The 19521-nt window shown below is 35.2% G+C and overlaps 1 protein-coding gene across 1 annotated transcript in view; it reads left to right on the top strand.

Annotated features, from left to right (window-relative positions):
- The window catches only part of LOC106107616 (BMP and activin membrane-bound inhibitor homolog), a 62313-nt gene that overhangs the window by 40343 nt on the left and 2449 nt on the right, over positions 1–19521 (top strand). Inside the window, exons 2-4 of the mRNA XM_013288545.1 lie at positions 5600–5768; positions 16469–16620; positions 19099–19270. Coding sequence (XP_013143999.1) covers positions 5600–5768; positions 16469–16620; positions 19099–19270 — 493 coding nt within the window. The remainder of the gene's footprint in view (positions 1–5599; positions 5769–16468; positions 16621–19098; positions 19271–19521) is intronic.

Genomic DNA, 19521 nt, shown 5'->3' with positions numbered 1-19521 from the left:
ATGGGTACATTTAATCGAGAAAGTACAAAGATTCCACATAATATGAATATGCCCCTTCCTCCGTCAAATTCAATTCCCCTTCCCGTAATTTACATATAAAGGTAGTAATAGTAATGAGACAGAAAATAGACTCCCGAAACATTAATTCAGAACTTGAAATTACTTCCGCTATACTTTGTTTAACTTAAGCTATATGAATTATAGACATCAAAGTAATTCATGTTAACAAGCCTAAGTAGTTTAAAACTTAAGTAATATAATTTATAAAGCATATATTTGCATTTTATATAAACTAAAGAACTCGACCGTGAATCAAAAGATGAAAGGCACGCGAGCAAAATGAATTATGTATTGTATGGTCCGTTACGTTCGAACAACTGGCCATTGTCGCGTACAGTCGCCCGCACAATCGGAAGGGTTATCGATAATCGACGCTTCGGTTCCACTCCACCGAATAATCGAGATGAAAGCATATCGATTATTCGGTATTCGAATGTTGATCAGGTAGTAAGGACTTTATTGTATAACAAACGATGAATGGAGTTTAGACATGTGCCGCTTTATAAATATATCTCTTTGAGTTGAACATTTTTTTCAACAAATTGATATAAATATCCTGAGAGTATTTTGTACTTTATAAGATAAAAATAAATTTAATGATTTTATCTTTTCATTTTATTTAAAATACAGTTTATTCTGTCAATATGTGGAAATTCAGCATATCATTCTAGTCATAAAAGTCGTAACTTTTTGCACTTTTAAAGGTTCGACGAACGCTTTTATATTTAAATATTATTCAAGAGCCGCGAAAGCGCCTTCGTAACCTAAACGAACGTGAGATGCATTCATAACGAATGAATTACAGATTCCAATTAACACCTTAACACTAAGGAGATAAAGTCTAGAATCCTGTATAAGAGTGCTTGGATCTATGCTCCCCCGTCACAATATAGAAATTGTAATTTTGACACCTTTGTTACTCTATCGGACTTTACATTTTCTTATATTTCAAGCTAAACAAAAACATTAACATGAGAGAATAGCCTTTTCAAATATGTATATAATCAAACGTAGCTAGGACGCACGATAAAACAGAGGTTCTTTATGTCGGCATAATTACAAGTTCCTAGATTACGAATGGCGTGATTGTTTATACTCTATGTCTTATAACAGAATCGATTCCAGCATCGCTTCGTTATTTCGCATCGATTTGTAAGCGGGTTGCAAACGATCTCAAAGCGAGATAGCCGACTCGCATGAGCAGGCTCTAGCTTGCATTCCTATAGAAATTGCCCGCAGCGACCGGCGCCGTTGTCGATAATTACGCACCGTCTAGAACACACATTAACGGAGATAATTCAGCCAGAGCAATTAAAGGGATGAGACTCCCAACTATGCTGTTAATACAGACCTGATCGAATATAACTGACACTGGAATTGCAGCGGATCTTTTGAGAACAGAAATACTAATAGACATGTAATTATTTCGAGAGCTCTTTTTACAATCACCACGTTAATTAATCTTACGCGATGTATCTACTTAATGTTAGAATACTATTTCACTATTTACAAAAACTGGTAATTTAATTAAAGGTATATTTTTATTCCATGTAAGGATACACATAAAAGGAGATCTGATATTTAATGTGATTTAAAATAGACGTCAACGAGGTAATTAAAAGAAGATTATCATCGTCTGTCCAAAGCAATTCGCAAAGTGTTCTTTGAAACTCGCGTTAAGCAGAAATAAAGTCAGCACAGTAATAAAGCCAAGCTATAAAATCAATTTACAAACAATCCCGAACTGCCTTTTATGATGTAGACGAGGGTGGATTACAAAAAAATAATTTGCACCATTAAATAAAACTGGACTAAGCCAATAAAACAAAACTAGTTCTATAAATTATGATGAGTTGCAATTAAAATCTAGAAATGGAATGTAAAGAAGGTCACTACGCAACCTTGCGTTTCCGCTATTCGCAAGCGGCTTTCGGACTAACAAACGGACCCGGCGCGAGCCACACTTGATTAGCGCAATAAACTATTAGATAAAACGGGCTCCGACAGCGTGTGAACGCAAAGAGAAAGCCACGAGCCTCTGTTGCAACCTCAGCCGGCTATAACTCTGTGCCTCTGCCGGTTCTGGCGTGTATTTAGCGGCCATATTTGATTACACACTAAACACGTGGCTTACTTAATCTGTGATGAGTTACGATAAAACTGACAGGTTATAGTAAAAAAAACAGTTAATTTAAGTATTAAAATACAAGATTATTTCAAAATTCTCGTAGAGTCTCCAAATGTCCATTAAACGCCAATAACCTAATGGTTTGGGGTACGGACTACCGATCTTGAGGTCGAGGGTTTGTATACCGCCATTTGACTATTGTCGTGAACCATATCCTAGCACAAGCCTCGAGCTTAGTTAAAGAAAATAATAGTAAATTAACAAAAATCTACTAACATTTTAAAAAATAAATTAAAAACCATGGAAAGTATGTTAAATCACACATTTATTAAACGCGAACATTCTACAAATGTTTTGCAAATTAATTTGAAAAAAGAAAGTCTTGTTTGAAATTCTTTCTCGGTTTTAGTTCTTTTTATTCGGAATCTATTGCTGAAATAAATTTACATTTAAATGGAAGCATTCACATGCATGCATTAAAAGATTTGCAAACTTTGACTGTAAGAAAATTACATTCTCTCAGAGCAGAAACTATTTCACGCTATCTCACTACTGATCTAAATTGAATCCGTAATCCGATGATTTGTTGCGAAGAGATGACGACGTGGAATTCTGGAAATTGGTTGACTCCAGATCTAGTAACGTTGCAAAGAATACTTTCGAGTTACAAGGATTAATTTGATATTTCATTTTATATCAATCACTTCTTTGATTTTCAATTGGATTACATTGCTATTGGATTGTTCAACTTGATTTTAAAAAATAGGATCATAGTTCAAGTCTATAAAATGTTTAATTAGTTATCTAGCTATTGTTTCTTTATGTAGACACTAGCTGTTCCCGTGCGGCTTCATCCGCATGAAATTGTTAAAACTTTATTTTATTAAATTCTCAATTACAAATGTCAAAATACCAATTACCTTACTATGGCAATCTTGCTTTTTTGATGTTGGCAACAGCTTATGGTCTCTTTCCCACATTAGGGTTTTTAACCTATTTACCCCTAAGTTTAATAGCATGAAAATATATAACCTAAAGTGTGACGTAAGTGTAGAGGTTTTTATTATAATTATAATTAAAATAACTTTAAAAAAATTTACACATATATTTAAAACATTACGCAATTTTCTCGTAAATTATAATTTTTAATCGCTTTCAGTATAATTTGCTAACCTATTAGACTTTGCTGTATGTAGAACATGTAATAATTCAGATGTCGGTCTCAAAGCTCCTTTACATAAACTTTACTTTTATTACTTTTATTAAAAATATAATTCAAAAATATGCTGTGATTGCTGACATCTTAAGCCACAAAGAAGTGTGTGTTTACCATTTATTACATGAGCATAGATTTGAACATTTTTGGTAGTTTGCCAATATATGCACATTATAATGGTCAACACTATCCCTTTGTTGAATCCTTTGTTACGAAGTAATGAACGCTTTGAAGCTTCAAAGACTTGTACACGTGTCGGAATAAACGATCACTTTGATGCAACTAAACCAAAGCGCAAATCAATTTACAAATTATGTTTAAATCCGTGAAGCCACGCGCTCACCAAATGCACCGTGAACGCAACAAAAAGAACAACCAAAGGAAAACAAACAAACGAGACACGGCTGACCGCGCATAATAATAAATCTCTAAAAACTAAAGAATACCGAGAGGATAAGAAGCACTTTACTTTATCTTATAATGTTTTAACCTATACTTACACATCCTTCGCTCATTAGTATATCTATCCTTGTCTACCCTCGCTCCGTGCTCCTCCTGCCCGCCTCCGGAGGGCCATTTATCAATTCCAAATAACGTCGGGACCTTTTCTCTCTTGTGTTTATTTATTTTTTACTTACTTCGATCCTTTGGTGCGCCGTCCGTGCCGGGGGTTTTAACTCGAAATTGATTGTAAGGCTGACTTAATGACGGCCAGCCATTGCATCGTATGATGCTTCGATAACGCTAATTATACAACTAATGAGTAAACATTTGAAGGAATTTGAGAATAAAGCGCTTCAATAAAGGACTAACCACTACATCAATTCTATCTTTAATATTCTCTCAATTATGGCCGACAGAAAAGCATGAAGTGTAACAATCAATAAAGTTTCTGGTTAAGTAATTTTCTAAAACAGACTTTTTTAATTATTGAATTTTTGCTTGGTTATCTTGCCCTCCTACGGTATATTGTAAGAGAATTCCAATCTTTATTACGCAAATTTTCTTCTTACTTAATAGTTTCTCGTTGCAAATTAAACTTTAAAATTCGTCCGATTCCTTTGGACAATTATAATTGCCTGTCGATCGACGACTCACTCGACGGGTCGGAAATTGGCCATGATTAGGGAGATCTCAGTCGGGAGAGGTATTTTAAAGATTCCGTGCGCCGAGGGGGTCCGAATTGAGGTTCCCCGTGAGCAAACAAAGCGGCGTCCATCTGAAATTAATTTCGTTTTGTTTTCGTCTGGGACCGGCGCGGGCGCATTTACATTGAATGCGCCCGGTTGCCGGACGATATTTATGTAGGGGCCCGTACTGTATGACGTGGGTATTATTCATACAAGACGCTTCGGCCAGCTGTATATTATTTCTGCCGGTTCATCGGCTTCTCGATAGGTCACTTCGAGTTTTAATCTACGTTGTCTTAAAATCGTTTCTACTTCAACTTTTATTTAGTTGAAACCGGAATTGCTCAAGTCATAGGAACATATACTAATTTACTGTTTAAATTAGTTTAACTGAGGTTAATAATAATGGTAGTAGAAATTTTTCTAACCTATTATAGACAGAAATATGAGGTCAAATTATTAAAGCTCGTGTTCCCAATTGCCACTCGTTGCCAGCCGTCAGTTTCTTGCACAGGATGTTTGTGCGTGCGGGTTTAATTCGTATTTGACTCGGTCGTGGGCGTTTATAGTCTAGGTGTACTTAAGTTTATAAGCGTTCTAGGTCTAAACACGTGGCGGTTTGAGCGCTATCAAATTTTACTGCGCCGTCGGGCGCCAGCCTCCTGCAATGACAATTTCCTGCGAAACTTGCCGGAGACAATAAATTTTATTCGTCCGTTTAACTGCAGTAAGTAAATCTCGCGGGTTTGCAACGTCGTTAAACGTTCAGATGCGTAATTGTAAAACGATTTGCTTTTATTCTGATGTTAGACTTTACGTGATATTTTATTGTTTAGAGATTGTTAGTCTTGCTGTAGTCGTTTCAATACAGCGAGCTTAACTTGGGCGTTACCATGAAAACGAAAATCATAGTTTTATTAATGAACTAAACGTAAACTTATAAAAAGATTTTAAATCGGTAGTCATAATTAAGTAGTGACTTAAATGACGGGAACCCATATGTAAAGCGATCTGAAATCGCATCGACAATCGTCTTATCTCTAACTATATTTCTTTTGTTTACAGATACTATGTCCGGCGATGTAGAGGGCGTACGGTGCTACTGCAACACGGCGCAGTGCGTTGGCACCGCGTACATGTGCCGGGCTCGTCGCGGCGGCGGTTGTTACAGCGATTTGCCCGCGCCTCGCCCGCATCACGCCAGGCACGGTTGTTTGCACCATCTCGCAGACACGTGAGTATCTAATCATCATTAGATTATACTAAGACCCACACTCCAGTCCAGCGCTTTTTCACGACCTCAAAGCTACACAAGAAGACCAAACTAACACTGTTTATGTAGATCTTTTTGAATGTGGAAGAGACGATGGAACTCTGAGTCTATTTTTCATTCTTCTTTCTCGAGCTCTTCAGATTGCAAATTAGCAAAATACCAAAGCATTTCACATACAAATTGCACGCCAACAAAAAAACCTATTCGAATGAAGTCAATTAACATTCAAGGAGCGTCGGAGTCATCTGCGCTCGTAAACTAAACTATTTAGTCAGAATTTGGTCCATTTAAAAGTCTAAAGGTTGTTATAAAATGTGTAGTCTTTTTGTACGCTCTCAAAAACAAGGAACGAGAATTCGAAGCTACAACATACCTTTGAATTCTCGACTCCCTTATTACCGATTAGCACTAATTAATGTAGGTATTACAAAAAGGATGCCTTCTAAGGAAACGCTTTTGAAGTTTCACATAAAAATCATCTATTAACATTAAATTGGGGCACAACTGATTTTAATTTGTAATTCAATGTTTTTTACTTTAAAGCAATAATATCAATACAATTCCAAGCTTAATGTTTGATGATATTTCAAACAGAAGAATCGAGTAATTGAACATTTGGTTAACAGTAAAGATTGTTTTCTATAGGTTTAAACAATTAATATAATTGTAACTAGCGATATTAATTTAAACCCTCCACTAGAAAACTCGCAAGGAATGCGCGCGAATATCAATCTTTCTAATGACATTGACAGCTGTCAGTTAGAGATGTGACGTTTATGCCGATAAACTAGTGTTGCGCGAATTCTACAGCGCGGTACTAATTTTCTATCTTCACAATAGCTAACGAATAAATCTTACTAATATTATAAATGTGAAAGTTTAGATGGATGGATGGATGTTTGTTAGACTTTGTAGCCTAAACGGCTGAACGGATCACAATGAAATTTGGCATAGATGTAGAGGATAGTCTGGAAAAACACATAGGCTTATTTTATACTTTTTTAATTCCACGCGAACGGAGTCGCGGGCGGAAGCTAGTATTTCATAAAACGAGATACTAAAACAAGTATAAAAATCAAAATAACATTTACTTAGTTCATTAGAAAACACGAAGGTACTTGAAAAGACCATTTGTAAGCGTCAACAAACGACTTACAAATTCATGCTTTTTTATATTACTGATATAATATTTAAAAGAGAACAAAGTTATCAACAATACGTAGAACAATAAAACCTCGTGGCATTGTTCTTGAGCTAAAAATATAATCGGAACAATAAATCCATCGCACTTACATCGTGTTTGCGTGTTAACTGAAACAAAAACAATTCGTCGAAATATATTTCATTCAGCACAAAACAAAGCATATATTACAACTGGATCTTCAGTATCGTAAATTTAATTAAACATAATATCTGGAAAATATCATTCTTAAATACATCAAAATACTTATTATTTTTAGGTCATCTTTACTAATATTATAAATAGGAATGATTTGTATTTTTGTATGTAAATCTACCCAGTAGTTTTTGAGTTATTTATTGAAATAACTCAAAAACTACGAAGTCGATTTCATTCTTACACCAATTAAAAGCTAGGCTATCAGTGAGTAACATAGGCCATGTTTTTTTTAATTATAAACTGACGAAGACGCCAACATATACAATATTCTTAGTAATAGATTACTTCACATTTAAATATTTTATACTAGCTGTTGCCCGCGACTCCGTCCGCGTGGAATTAAAAAAACCAAAGTGGGTAGCCTATGTGTTCTTCCAGACTGTCCTCTACATCTATACCAAATTTCATCGAAATCCGTTCAGCCGTTTAGGCTACAGACTCTAACAAACATCCATCCATCCACCTAAACTTTCGCATTTATAATATTAGTATGATTAGTATGATTGTGCTCTAATTATTGCAGACTTATATATCAGTCTTTAAGGAAAATCGTTAAAAAACCTTACAATTTTACATTTTCTTCTTTACTTTCTCTCCATCACTGTTCATCATGAATCGTCGCAAAAAGTTACCATACCTCTCTCTCTTTAATAACGAAAATGCAATTAATTTTCAATGCCCAAATGTATTTCAATTTAGGACCATCTCCCTTAACGTGGAACGTCTATACTTAATTGCATTGCATGGAGTGGGTTTTTAAATCAGTATCGAAATTACTCGGCTCTTGATTATAACATTCTGGTCCGAGGAACCGGTCCGCGGTTCTTTATTTACTTTGTGTTTTTGCTCGTTTTAGCGCTGGGCCCTTCATTATCTCAGCAAACAATCGGTGCGCTTCGTTAGTATCAGAATTGAAATCGCACGCCCTCTATCGGAGATCATGACAAGCTTAAAAAAGCAATATTCGATCGAATGAAGCTTCCTTTTTAAATGTCACTTAGTTTACACTACACAGCAATGTTTGAAATGTTCTAGACTTTATAAAAATGGCGTCCGCCTTATAACAGCAAGTAACACATTTGTACATCTTCTAGCGTCGATGGGCGTCGGTTTTACGTTAAGCCCGCTGCAGACATTGCATTTAACAGTGGTAGTGCCCGCTTTAACATCTTAGCACGAATGGGCCGGCACGCCCGGTGTAATACCACGACCACACAGAAGTCTGGCGTGAGATGGAAGCAATTCCGTGTTTCGTCTGATAAGTATGGTGCCAGAGGCCTAATTTAAGTCCCTTTCTATTTACCACCCTTTTCTTATAAGGAGAGGATGGGAAAGGGAATGGATTTGACGGTGGAGGAGATGCATAGGAAGGTGCAATATCCTCTTTGTGTGCGTCTCCTCCTCCGCCGGATAAGGGTAGGCAACGCATCTGCGATCGCGGATGTCTATGGGCAGCGGTCGCTTCGCTATTTTGACGGCTTCAGGTGGCCGCTTGCTCGTTTGCCACCTTATGTTATAAAAAAAAAACGTTAGTTCTAACTCACAACTGTGACTGTTCATTTAAAACTTTAAATGAACAGTCGAACTGTGAGTTAGTAAACTCCTGTAGGTGACTAAGTTATAAGATGCTTGTATACCCGCCTTCTCTTATATTAAAATACTAGCTGTTGCCTGCGACTTCTTCCACGAAATATTAAGATAAAAAAAGCCTGTAACATGCTCGTCTATGTCAGCTACCCTTCAGTGAAAGTCCGTTCGAAATCGGCCCAACCGTTTCGGAGATTGCCCGAAAGAAACGCGGCTTGCAGACAGACAGACAAAAAATTTTGGATCTTCCTAAAATTTGGAATTTTTCTTTTGATATTACAGACACTCCAATTTTATTATAAGAATAGAAAACAGATTCAATATCCTGCTTAGAATATGATCTTTGTATTAATTATGATCATACCACTTTGTTTATTTTCCTACTTCAAAGAGAAGGTTCACATTGCACATGACCTACCTCAGATATAAGTACTATTCGATCAATTTATAACAACTTAAATCACAGCCGACTTCATATTTACTATTAATTAATACAGTCTACGTTATTTACTGTCGGAGAAGTGATAGGGGATCTTTGTCCTCATTCGTTCTGATAAGGGTGCTAGGGTTGAGGAGGTCGCGAGATAACCAAGCACGGACGCTGACCCCATTGTGTTCAAACTAAATTCAATCTTATGTCTTAAGGATAAAGTTTATTTTATGTAACAAAGTGATGGTACATCGTCTGACTACACTGATAATGTCATCTTGTGAGATAGCTTCGACCCCTTACGTTTCTATTCTGTGATGATAACAAAGGCCGTTATCAGTGTTATAATTTTAATTGTTTATGCATTATTTATGGAAAATTAGAAACAAAGCGGTTATGTAGTCAAGTAGAATTGTGTTGAAGAATAGGTTCTAGTTTCGTAATCTACATATGTCATACTAATATTATAAATGCGAAAGTTTAGATGGATGGATGTTTGTTATTGTTTGTAGCCTAAATGGCTGAACGGATCTCGATGAAATTTGGCGTAGACGTAGAGGATTGTCTGGAAGAACAGATAGGCTACTTTATTTTGTTTTAATTCCACGCCGATGGAGTCGCGGGCGAAAGCTAGTAAAAAATAAAAATCGGCATAGTTTTCGCGTGAATCATATACTCGTACATGAGTACAAAGATACAAATCTTTCCTCTTTATAATATTAGTATAGATTGCAGTGTCTGCTTGTAATATGAAAAAAAAAATTCCAGATTTCGGGAAGATAATGTAATTGCGTTGCTGATAATGAAAGTAGCATTTAAATTTGTTTGTCTGTCTGTCCGCAAGACGCGTTTTTTTCTGAAGGGTAGCTGACGTAGATGGACATATTATAGGCTACTTTTTATCTTAACATTGCGTGGACGAAGTCGCGGACAACAGCTAGGTATAAATAAAGTACCTGTTTCGGATCAAGATTGTTGAAGAAGCTATAGAAGGAATTAAATCGGATTACCACTGCCAGACACACCTGTACACAGAGTACTGTTTTAGGACAGATGTGTCAGCAGTGAAAAGCCACGATAAAAAATGTATCACTAATTAAAAACAAACACTCCAAATCAATGTTTTCTGTATCCATTCTAAATCCATTTAATCAGAATAAATTTAATTTTATCAAGAAAAGTGCGGGTCTTAATACAATTTATTAACTCGATTACTAATTAATTCCTTTCTAAAGAATTGTTGATTTATTCAAACTTGTATAAAGATTAACTCAGAATGCACATTAGACGTATTAAATTATAATTAAAAGTTAAATTTATTATGTGTTTAAACGTTATCAAGAACACGGCAGTGAATGGTTTTAAATTTCACTGTGATTTCAAAATAAACCACAGAAGCTAGCAAGTAAAGAATCACCTAACATGAAAAAGCAATTTAATCGAGTATTTTTGAATATTCATTTAGTGTTTAAATTGGACGCTAAGTATATTTTAATTGGCTTTATTCATGTTCATCTCATTAATGTACACACTGGATAAGTTATCTTCAGTAAAGGGACAGGAGATATCGTAAACACGCATTTTATTTTGCCAATTAATTTTGTCGTACTTGTATGTTTAAACAAGTAATATGTTAAAGATTTTATAACAATTGTTCTAATTACATGGAAATTGTTATTGATTTTTTTTAAAGAGACCTAAAAATCTTTTTTTACCTTCAAGTCTTTTGTCTTACATATCTAAGATTTTTTTACAGACCCTGGAAATTGATAAACCGCGTGTTTATCAGTTCTCATATATTTCAGTTATTTTAACAACTTAACAATATATATTTTTTCATACATCCTACTAATCTCACTATCTTACTTACTAATATTATAAATACCAAAGTTTAGATGGATGGATGAATGTTTGTTAGAATTTGTAGACTAAACGGATAGGCTACTCAATTTTGTTTTATTTTAATTCCCCGCGGACGGAGTCGCGCGCAAAAGCTAGTAATATTATAAATGCGAAAGTATAGGTACATGTTTATTAGAGTTTAAAATTTGGCATATGTGTAGAGGAAGTCTGGAAGAACACAGGCCACTTTTGCTTTATTTTTCAAATTAAAAAGTCTAAACCAACTTCAATATAAACCTCATATTGTTCAGTGGTTCACAAATGCAATGTTTATGCATTTTTTTAATCAATGTTGTATAATTTATTTCATTATCTCTTTCCATTTATCCCTTAAGACTCGTTGTAAGTTTGAATCTAACTTGTGACGTTTGAGGGGGGATTAGAGTGAATTCATAAAGACCATTAAAATTATCATAACTATGTTCCCATGCGTTTGAAGTGCTTTGCTATGGATAACATGGTGGTCACATTTAATTAAAAGCCCACATGTGGGCAGTGGGACAGGTGATTTGAGGAAAGCAAGATTACGAATTAAATTGACTTGGCGAAAGATTAGAAAGTACCAATAAAAAGATATGTTTTTTTTTAACTTTTTATGCTAATTGGGATTTTTATTTTAGGTAATTTTTATAAATAAATGGATAAAATTTCGGATGTTGCGGTTAAAGTTTTAATAATGCGTTAAGTACATTAGAAATTCAATCACTGTGTTATATTATAACATTACTAGCTTTCGCCCGCGACTCCGTCCGCGTGGTGATGAAAAAAACAAAAGTGAATAGCCTATGTGTTCTTCCAGACTATCTTCTACATCTGTGCTAAATTTCATCGAAATCCGTTGAGCCGTTTAGGCTACAAACTCTAACAAACATCCATCCACCCATCTATCCGTCCCTCCATCTAATCTTTCACATTTATAATATTAGTAAGAGTAAGATATTACTAGGATTATACGTTATTTATTCTCTTTTGAATGAAACAAAAAAAAAACAAAAAAAAAACTAGATATACTGGTCAATTTTAATTTGGGTTGAACCAACAAAGGAGATTTAGGACTTCAAAAGCATACCAAACTTTTTAGCCACAGTTTCGACATATTTTACTATTATTAAAACAAAGTATCGAATGCTTGGAAATACGGTTCCCACGTGAAAATAACAGTCTTGAATAGTAATGGATTGTCAACTAGCGAACGATTTATGGGTTCTTACGTAAGCTGTTGCTTTGAAGGGATGCAAAGGTGAGCGACTTGGTCTGTGATTGACAGTGAATGAAGTTTACATTAAAATATGTACAAACATTAAAATGGCATGTCTTGTAAAGGCAGGAATGCATATGCTAGTAAAATGTAGTCTAGCATGCCAGTAATTTGCAAGTGACTGGTACTGCCGCAATGCATACACATGCCAGCTAAATATACCGATCCTACAAGAAGAATCATCTCGGTCTCAATATTGTAGGAAGTAATTTATTTCGAATACTTTTTTCTCGGGTTCAGATTTCAATCTGCTGTGGTTTTAATACAAGAAATGATAGGTTTATTTCTATTTTAAAAAACGTAGTCATTTTTATAATAACTTATCAGAAACATTGCAAAAACTTGTTCGATAACTCTTTGTGGGATAGTGAAGGGTGTTAATATAAAGTGGTCTCTATTCCCTACGCAATAGAATATATTTTCGTATTGGTATTCGTAAATATTGTAAAACTTCCTCATTTTTTGTATTTTACGCGCAAACACTTCGCCGGGTTGCCAGATAATTGTGTTTACATATTTAATAAACAGATAATAAAATCATAAAAACCTTTTAAAAGCGAAGCTTTTGATATAAAAAGAATCTCTAGAAACAATATTAAGTAACAATTTACTCTTCACTTTGAAGTGCCGTTTACGGCACTTAAACATTTTTTACTTCTTGTCCTTAGTATACACTAAGGGGGGCCAGTTGACGTCTCTAAGTACAGTTAGTTTTTTTTTTATAATATAAGGTGGCAAATGAGCAAGCGGCCCTGAATAAACCTGAATAAACCGAAATGGAAAGCGACCGCTGCCCATAAACATCCGCAATTGCAGATGTGTTGCCTTCCCATCCTTTCCTCTTAAGAAAAGGGTGGAAAGGGAAAGGGACCAAAATTAGGCAGACACCACACTCATCAAACGAAACGCAGAATTGCTTCCACTTCACGCTTGTTTTCTGTGTGGTCGTTGTATTACACCGGGTGAGCCGGCCCATTCGTGCGAAGATGTTAAAGCTGGCTCTACCAAATTTATTATAGTTAGTCTTGATCTGATTAGTATTGGTTTATGTTCCTATTGAAAATTTAAAAAAATCTTATAAATTTTATTCATTTAATATCTTTGTCACCATGTATACTGCTTGCTACAGCTGTTGCTTCATGTCCGTGTACGATGGCCCTTACCGTAAGAATTCATACTTTGTACTTGATAAAGCGTATTGAATAACATTATACAAGTTAATCCTAAACGTATACGGACAACAATATCATGTAAATTCGGTTTAGCCGTGAGAAGCCTCCATACAAACATCATTGGAATTCCACACATGTGTTACGTGTCCCGCTTCGAGGATTTACAATGTTAAACATACAAGATAATTTAGTATTTAAAGAATTAATGTGAGCTTACTGACTAAACTCTCAAGGAAAATTTTAAAAGTATGATACAAAGAGAATTAAAATTACTTTGATTTGATATTATCCTGTCTGCGGAACTCAAGCAATATGAAGAGTTATATTTTTGTATGTATTGTTGTAATTCAAATTTTTTTTCCATTAGAAACCTACGTTATCAATGCGTAAAATAGACTATTTTTTTATTTTTTATTTCACGCGCGCGAAGTCACGAGCAACAACTAGTCTCTCTGTAAAACTCACTCAAGTTTGCATTAATTTCGGGAAGGAGAAATGAAAACAAAACAATTAGATGATGTTTCTCGATTACTATAGCATAAGTGTCGAAGAAAGAAAATTAGAAGATATCTTAAACTAGGAAATTGTAAAATAATGTAGAGTTTCGACCATTTATCAGTATCAGAAAAACACTTTAAACTTCTGTACAACAAGATCTTTTGCAATATTTTACACTAGCTTACGCCCGCGACTCCGTCTGCGTGGAATAAAAAAAAAACAAAAGCGAGTAGCCAATGTGTTCTTCCAGACTATCCTCTACATCTATCCAAATTTCATCGAAATCCGTTCAGCCGTTTAGGCTACAAACTCTAACAAACATGCATCTAAACTTTCGCATTTATAATATTAGTATTACTATGATTACCGACTTCAAAAGTCCTCATTTGTTTTTTGTCAAGTCTACTTAGTTACTTAATTCCGGACAATAAGCTTTCAATCATAACTTAAGACATAAATCTCTTAACTTCCCGGTCTGTTCAAATATTACAGGGCAATAGAAACCGCTTTCTACAACCGTACTGTTGCAATGTGTTCCAATTTGTCGTAGCTATAACAAACACGGTTCGAATGATTTTATCGTTCTCGTAACATTAATTAATAGTTTATGAAATGGTTATTTTGTCCCTATAAGCCTTTCTAAACAAGATAAATTTGTAACTGGTAGCTTGTAACGTTTTGTCACGCGATTTAAACAAAAAAAAATGATACCGAAAATCGTTATTAATGCAGGCGCTTTGACTAACGCATAATTATTGTGCGATTGTCGATTGTTTCGTAGTCAATTCAACTGTTTAGTTGCACAACTAAAAATCGAGTAGTGTTTGGACCTCTGTATAAGTTCCCATACATATCAAGAAGAAACAGTTGTGCGATAGTTTAGTCAAAGGTCTATAGCTCTTCTCTACTACAAAAAAGGCCATGTAATTATAATAATTATTATTAATTATTATCACCAGCTCACTATACGTCCCCACCGAGGGGCTCGGAGCCTACCCTAAGTTAGTGACTAGGCCATAGTCAACCACGCTGGCCAAGTGCGGGTTGGTTGACTTCACACATATCTTTGAATTTCTTCGCCGATATGTGCAGGCATCACGATGTTTTCCTTCACCGTAAGAACGTCGGGTAAATTATATGAAAAATCGAAAATCATATTGGTACACGGCGGGATTCGGACCCAAGACCTGTAGATTACAAGTCAAGTGCTCAAACCACTGAGCCACCGACGCTCCTATAATTATAATGTTTACTATAAATTCATACATATAATACCGACAAATGAACATTCATTGATGGCTGTTAACATTTGTCCCTTACGAAATTCAACTTATTGAATCTTTATCAAGAGGAAATCGTATAAATTTCAACATAGAAAACGAATTAAGAAAATCCAATCTTATTCCTAGTACCGTAGAATGGAAATTAGCATAACAATGTTATACTCATTATTGAAAAACAATTATAGGTTATGTTTTTAATTAATTTTTGCGAATGTTAAGATGGATGTGTGGGGTAACACGAATGGATAAGATACGAAATGAGTATATTAGAGGAAGTTTGAGAGTAGCCCCCATAGTAGAGAAGGTTAGGAGTAAAAGGTTAGCATGGTATGGGCATGTTATGAGGAGGGATGAATCGCATGTTACAAGGAGAACGTTAGTTATGAGTGTGGAAGGGTACATCGGTAGAGGTAGACCTAGAAAGAGATGGATGGATTGTGTAAAAGGTGACATGATCAAAAAGGGAGTGATGACTGAGATGACGTATGATAGAGTTATGTGGAGGACAAAAATCTGTTGCGCCGACCCTACGGGAGTAGGATAAGGAGATGATGATGATGATGATGATGTTTTTAATTAATGGGTTACGTTAAGTTTTTTTAATGAACCTTTTGACATTTTTCACCTTCAGTATTAACGATTTAAAAAATATTAAACGAGACATGCATATCAATTTGTATTTTTAATTTAATTTAAATATTCAGTTGTAATTAATTGAAAAGCTATAAAACAGTACACTCTAAACTAAATAGTTTTTATGCTTACTGCATTTTACGAGCATTTAACTGTCTGATTTACGGCAATCTATACATATAATAAAATTGGAGTGTCTGTTTCAAAAGAAAAATTCCAGATTTCGGGAAGATGTATTTGCGTTGCTAATAACGAAAATCTCATGTAAAAATTCTTTGTCTGTCTGTCTGTCCGTCTGTCCACAAGCCGCCTTTGTAATCTCCGAAACGGCTGTTCCGATTTCGAGCAGACTTTCACTGAAGGGTAGCTGACATAGACTGGCATTTTGTAGACTTTTTTTCTTAATATTGTGTGGACGAAGTCGCGGGCAACAGCTAATTGTAAATAAAAGCTCGTTAAATCTGCTTGTTTACTAATGTCATATTAAATTTTATTTCAGTGAACAAGAGGCGTTATCTTACTGTCAGAACAGTCCGTCGAGCGCTGCACCGCGCGGCCAGCACTCGCTGTTACTGTGCTGTTTCCGGGACCTGTGTAACCACGAAGACAGCCCGCTGGCACGCGCCAGGCTCAACCTGACTAACGAACTTGGTAAGTACCTTTGCAATCTTACTTCTTACTAATATCATAAATTCGAAAGTTTAGATGGTTGGATGGATGTTTGTTTGTGTTTGTTGTCTAAACTGCTAAACGGATTTTACTAAAATTTAGCATGGATGTAGAGCATAGTCTGAAAGAACACAATGTTTCACACTTTTGCTTTTTTTAATTACACGCGGACGAAGTCGCGGTCGAAAGTTAGTTGTGATTAAATAGTATCTCCACATTATGCCTGTTTTACATTTGGACAGTACGAAAACCTGGCATGAACTAATTCCAGTTAATTTTTATGCCAGTTAAGTCAGTTTTGATCGCTACTGAACTATTTTACTGGCATAAAAAGGCAGTATCATTTCCCAAAGCCATAAGTATCATAAATACATACAAAATAATCTAAAGCACAAAATACAAATATAAATTCCTTAGTACATAGTTTCCGCGACCGTTTGCTTATTATTCTAGTGGCGTCCTTATCTAATTTAAACAGTGTTCTGACTCAGACTAGCTCCACATGTAACGTGAGACGGATTGCGTCACAGCGAAACTATGTTTTACAATTATTAAATAGATATTTTTCAAATAGCTAATACAAGTATCGGTTATACCGTAGACTGATATTACAAAGAGGAAACGTTTGTTTTTTGATTCTTGTATGCATTAAAGTAATTCAAAAACTACTGGAAAGATTTCAAAAATGATTTCACGTTTAAAAAGCTATGTTATCAGTGATTAACATAGGCTATGTTTTTACCGTTTTTTTAATTCCACGCGCACTAAGTCGCAAGTAACAGCTAGACATTGTTAAAAAGGGACATTTCGTTTTAGCAGTGGAAACATTATCGTCGAATAAATAGACAAATTATATTTTTCAAGGTTTTCAGAAACTTAGATTATTGCTAAAAAGAGCCTACTGTTAATATTTTTAGCTTAAATAAGCTTAAGTTGAAGCTTCACGTTTAATTTCTTAGAGTGTCTTTTATTGATACAAAAATATTGTTAACAGTTGGCTCTTTTTAGTAATAGTCTAATTTTCTGAAAATGTCAATTTTCTATTTACTATCTTTCGCATGCGACTCCGTCCGCGTAAAATTAAATAAAAAAACTGAGTAGTCTATGTGTTCATTCCACAATTCATCGACATCCGTTCAGCCGTTTAAACTACAAACTCTAACAAACATCCATCCATCTAAACTTTGGCATTTATAATATTAGTTAGTAGTAAGATTAGAAGATGTCACGTGTCACTTGATAATTACTCGTTCACACCTGGCCAGTTGGTCAGTAGCTTAATGACTGGACTGATAATCAACTGTCAACTGTCATTATGTGAACGTTAACTGGCAACTGTCCTTACGATCTAACCGGCGCATGTTTTACTGTATTGGCGAAGTGTGAACCGAGCATTATCTATGTAGTTTTATAAACTGCTTTTAATTTCTATACGTTCAGATTAATGTTGATTTTATCCAGACTAGATCATATCCAGTTATCTTTTTAACGTCGTATTGACTCCTTCCTTATGAAGTAAACCAGTTGAATAGAAAGTGCACATGGTAACCGTATACGCAACGGGAATTATTTTGTATTGAAAGTGAACACTATTGTGGCTCCTACGTAAATGATCGTAACTCATAATTTTGTAATTTTCAAATCATAACTCAATTCCTCATCTCTTTACAAATTACTAAACTATATTACTTGTTACTTTTACTAATACTACATGAGATTAAGATGCTCTGGAAGGACACATAGGCTAATTATTAAGTTTTTTTTACTTCTTGCGGACGGAGTCGCGGTCGACAGCAAGTACACAATAAATACCTCAGTTATCGTTAAAATGAACCCGTGTCATTCAAGTGTCAAAAAGCCTTACGTTGTGTATGGTCAGGTCATTGTTGATATCACTAACTGGAAGCTATAACAAAGTATGGCTATTCCCAGAACATAAGTGCACTGTAGCTCGATATGACCGCTACTGTATGTTAGTTACAGATCAAATGTTTTACTTATGTATACTACATATCTCGATAGGTATGTCCATGTTAATACTACGATGTCCCCACTACGCAAACTTCGGAAACAGTTCATTTCCTTTTTCATGTTTTTCGTTATATCGAAGTAACTTTCGCTAGAGATTAGGTCCGCGTGGAATTAAAAAAAAAACAAATTTAAGTCGCCTTTATTTTTCCAAATAATTCTCTACATCTATGCCAAATTTCAAAGAGATCTGTTGAGTAGTTTAGGCTACAAAGTCTCACAAACATCCATCTAAACTCCGCTATAGTCCGTTTGTCCATAACTTATCTGACTCGGCTATCTTGTCAAGAAAGTACCACAAGATCCTTGTTGTTTAGTGACTCGATTTGTAAATTTTCTATGCTTAAATAGTTTTTACACATTGATACACCAAGCAAGATAAGTCTATCGTACTTGTAACCGAAGGGGTTAACTAATATTTTGTTTCCACAGATCCTAACGGCGTGGCGACAGAACGTGGTGCGAGCTACAACGGCGAGGTGTGGTTCAAAGCAGCGACTATAGCTGTTCCAGTGTGCGGCGCACTCATTCTTTTCCTGCTGGTGGCTGTCGCTGTGCGTCTGTTAAGAGCTGACGCGCTGCTGCATGCTGATAGGAAGCTAAGGTACGTTTGAAAGGGAATTGACGCCATGTTAACTGGGATTGAACGCCGTGTTAACAGCGATTGGACGCTAAATTGGCAGTGGATAATGGTTCTAATAAATCAATTCTAGTAACATAAATTAAGGATTGTAGGTTTCTAATTAGAAAATCTGGAAGAAAATTTTCTATAATAAAAATGTCCGGAAATTAACATTCTGTATGGTCACCATTAGACTCCAGACTGACTTTACATTTATAAGTTATCAACTTACT

Source organism: Papilio polytes, unplaced genomic scaffold (assembly GCF_000836215.1).
Source record: "Papilio polytes unplaced genomic scaffold, Ppol_1.0 DF821956.1, whole genome shotgun sequence".
Taxonomy (NCBI): Eukaryota; Metazoa; Arthropoda; class Insecta; order Lepidoptera; family Papilionidae; genus Papilio; species Papilio polytes.
This window is presented reverse-complemented; position numbering and strand designations above follow the sequence as displayed.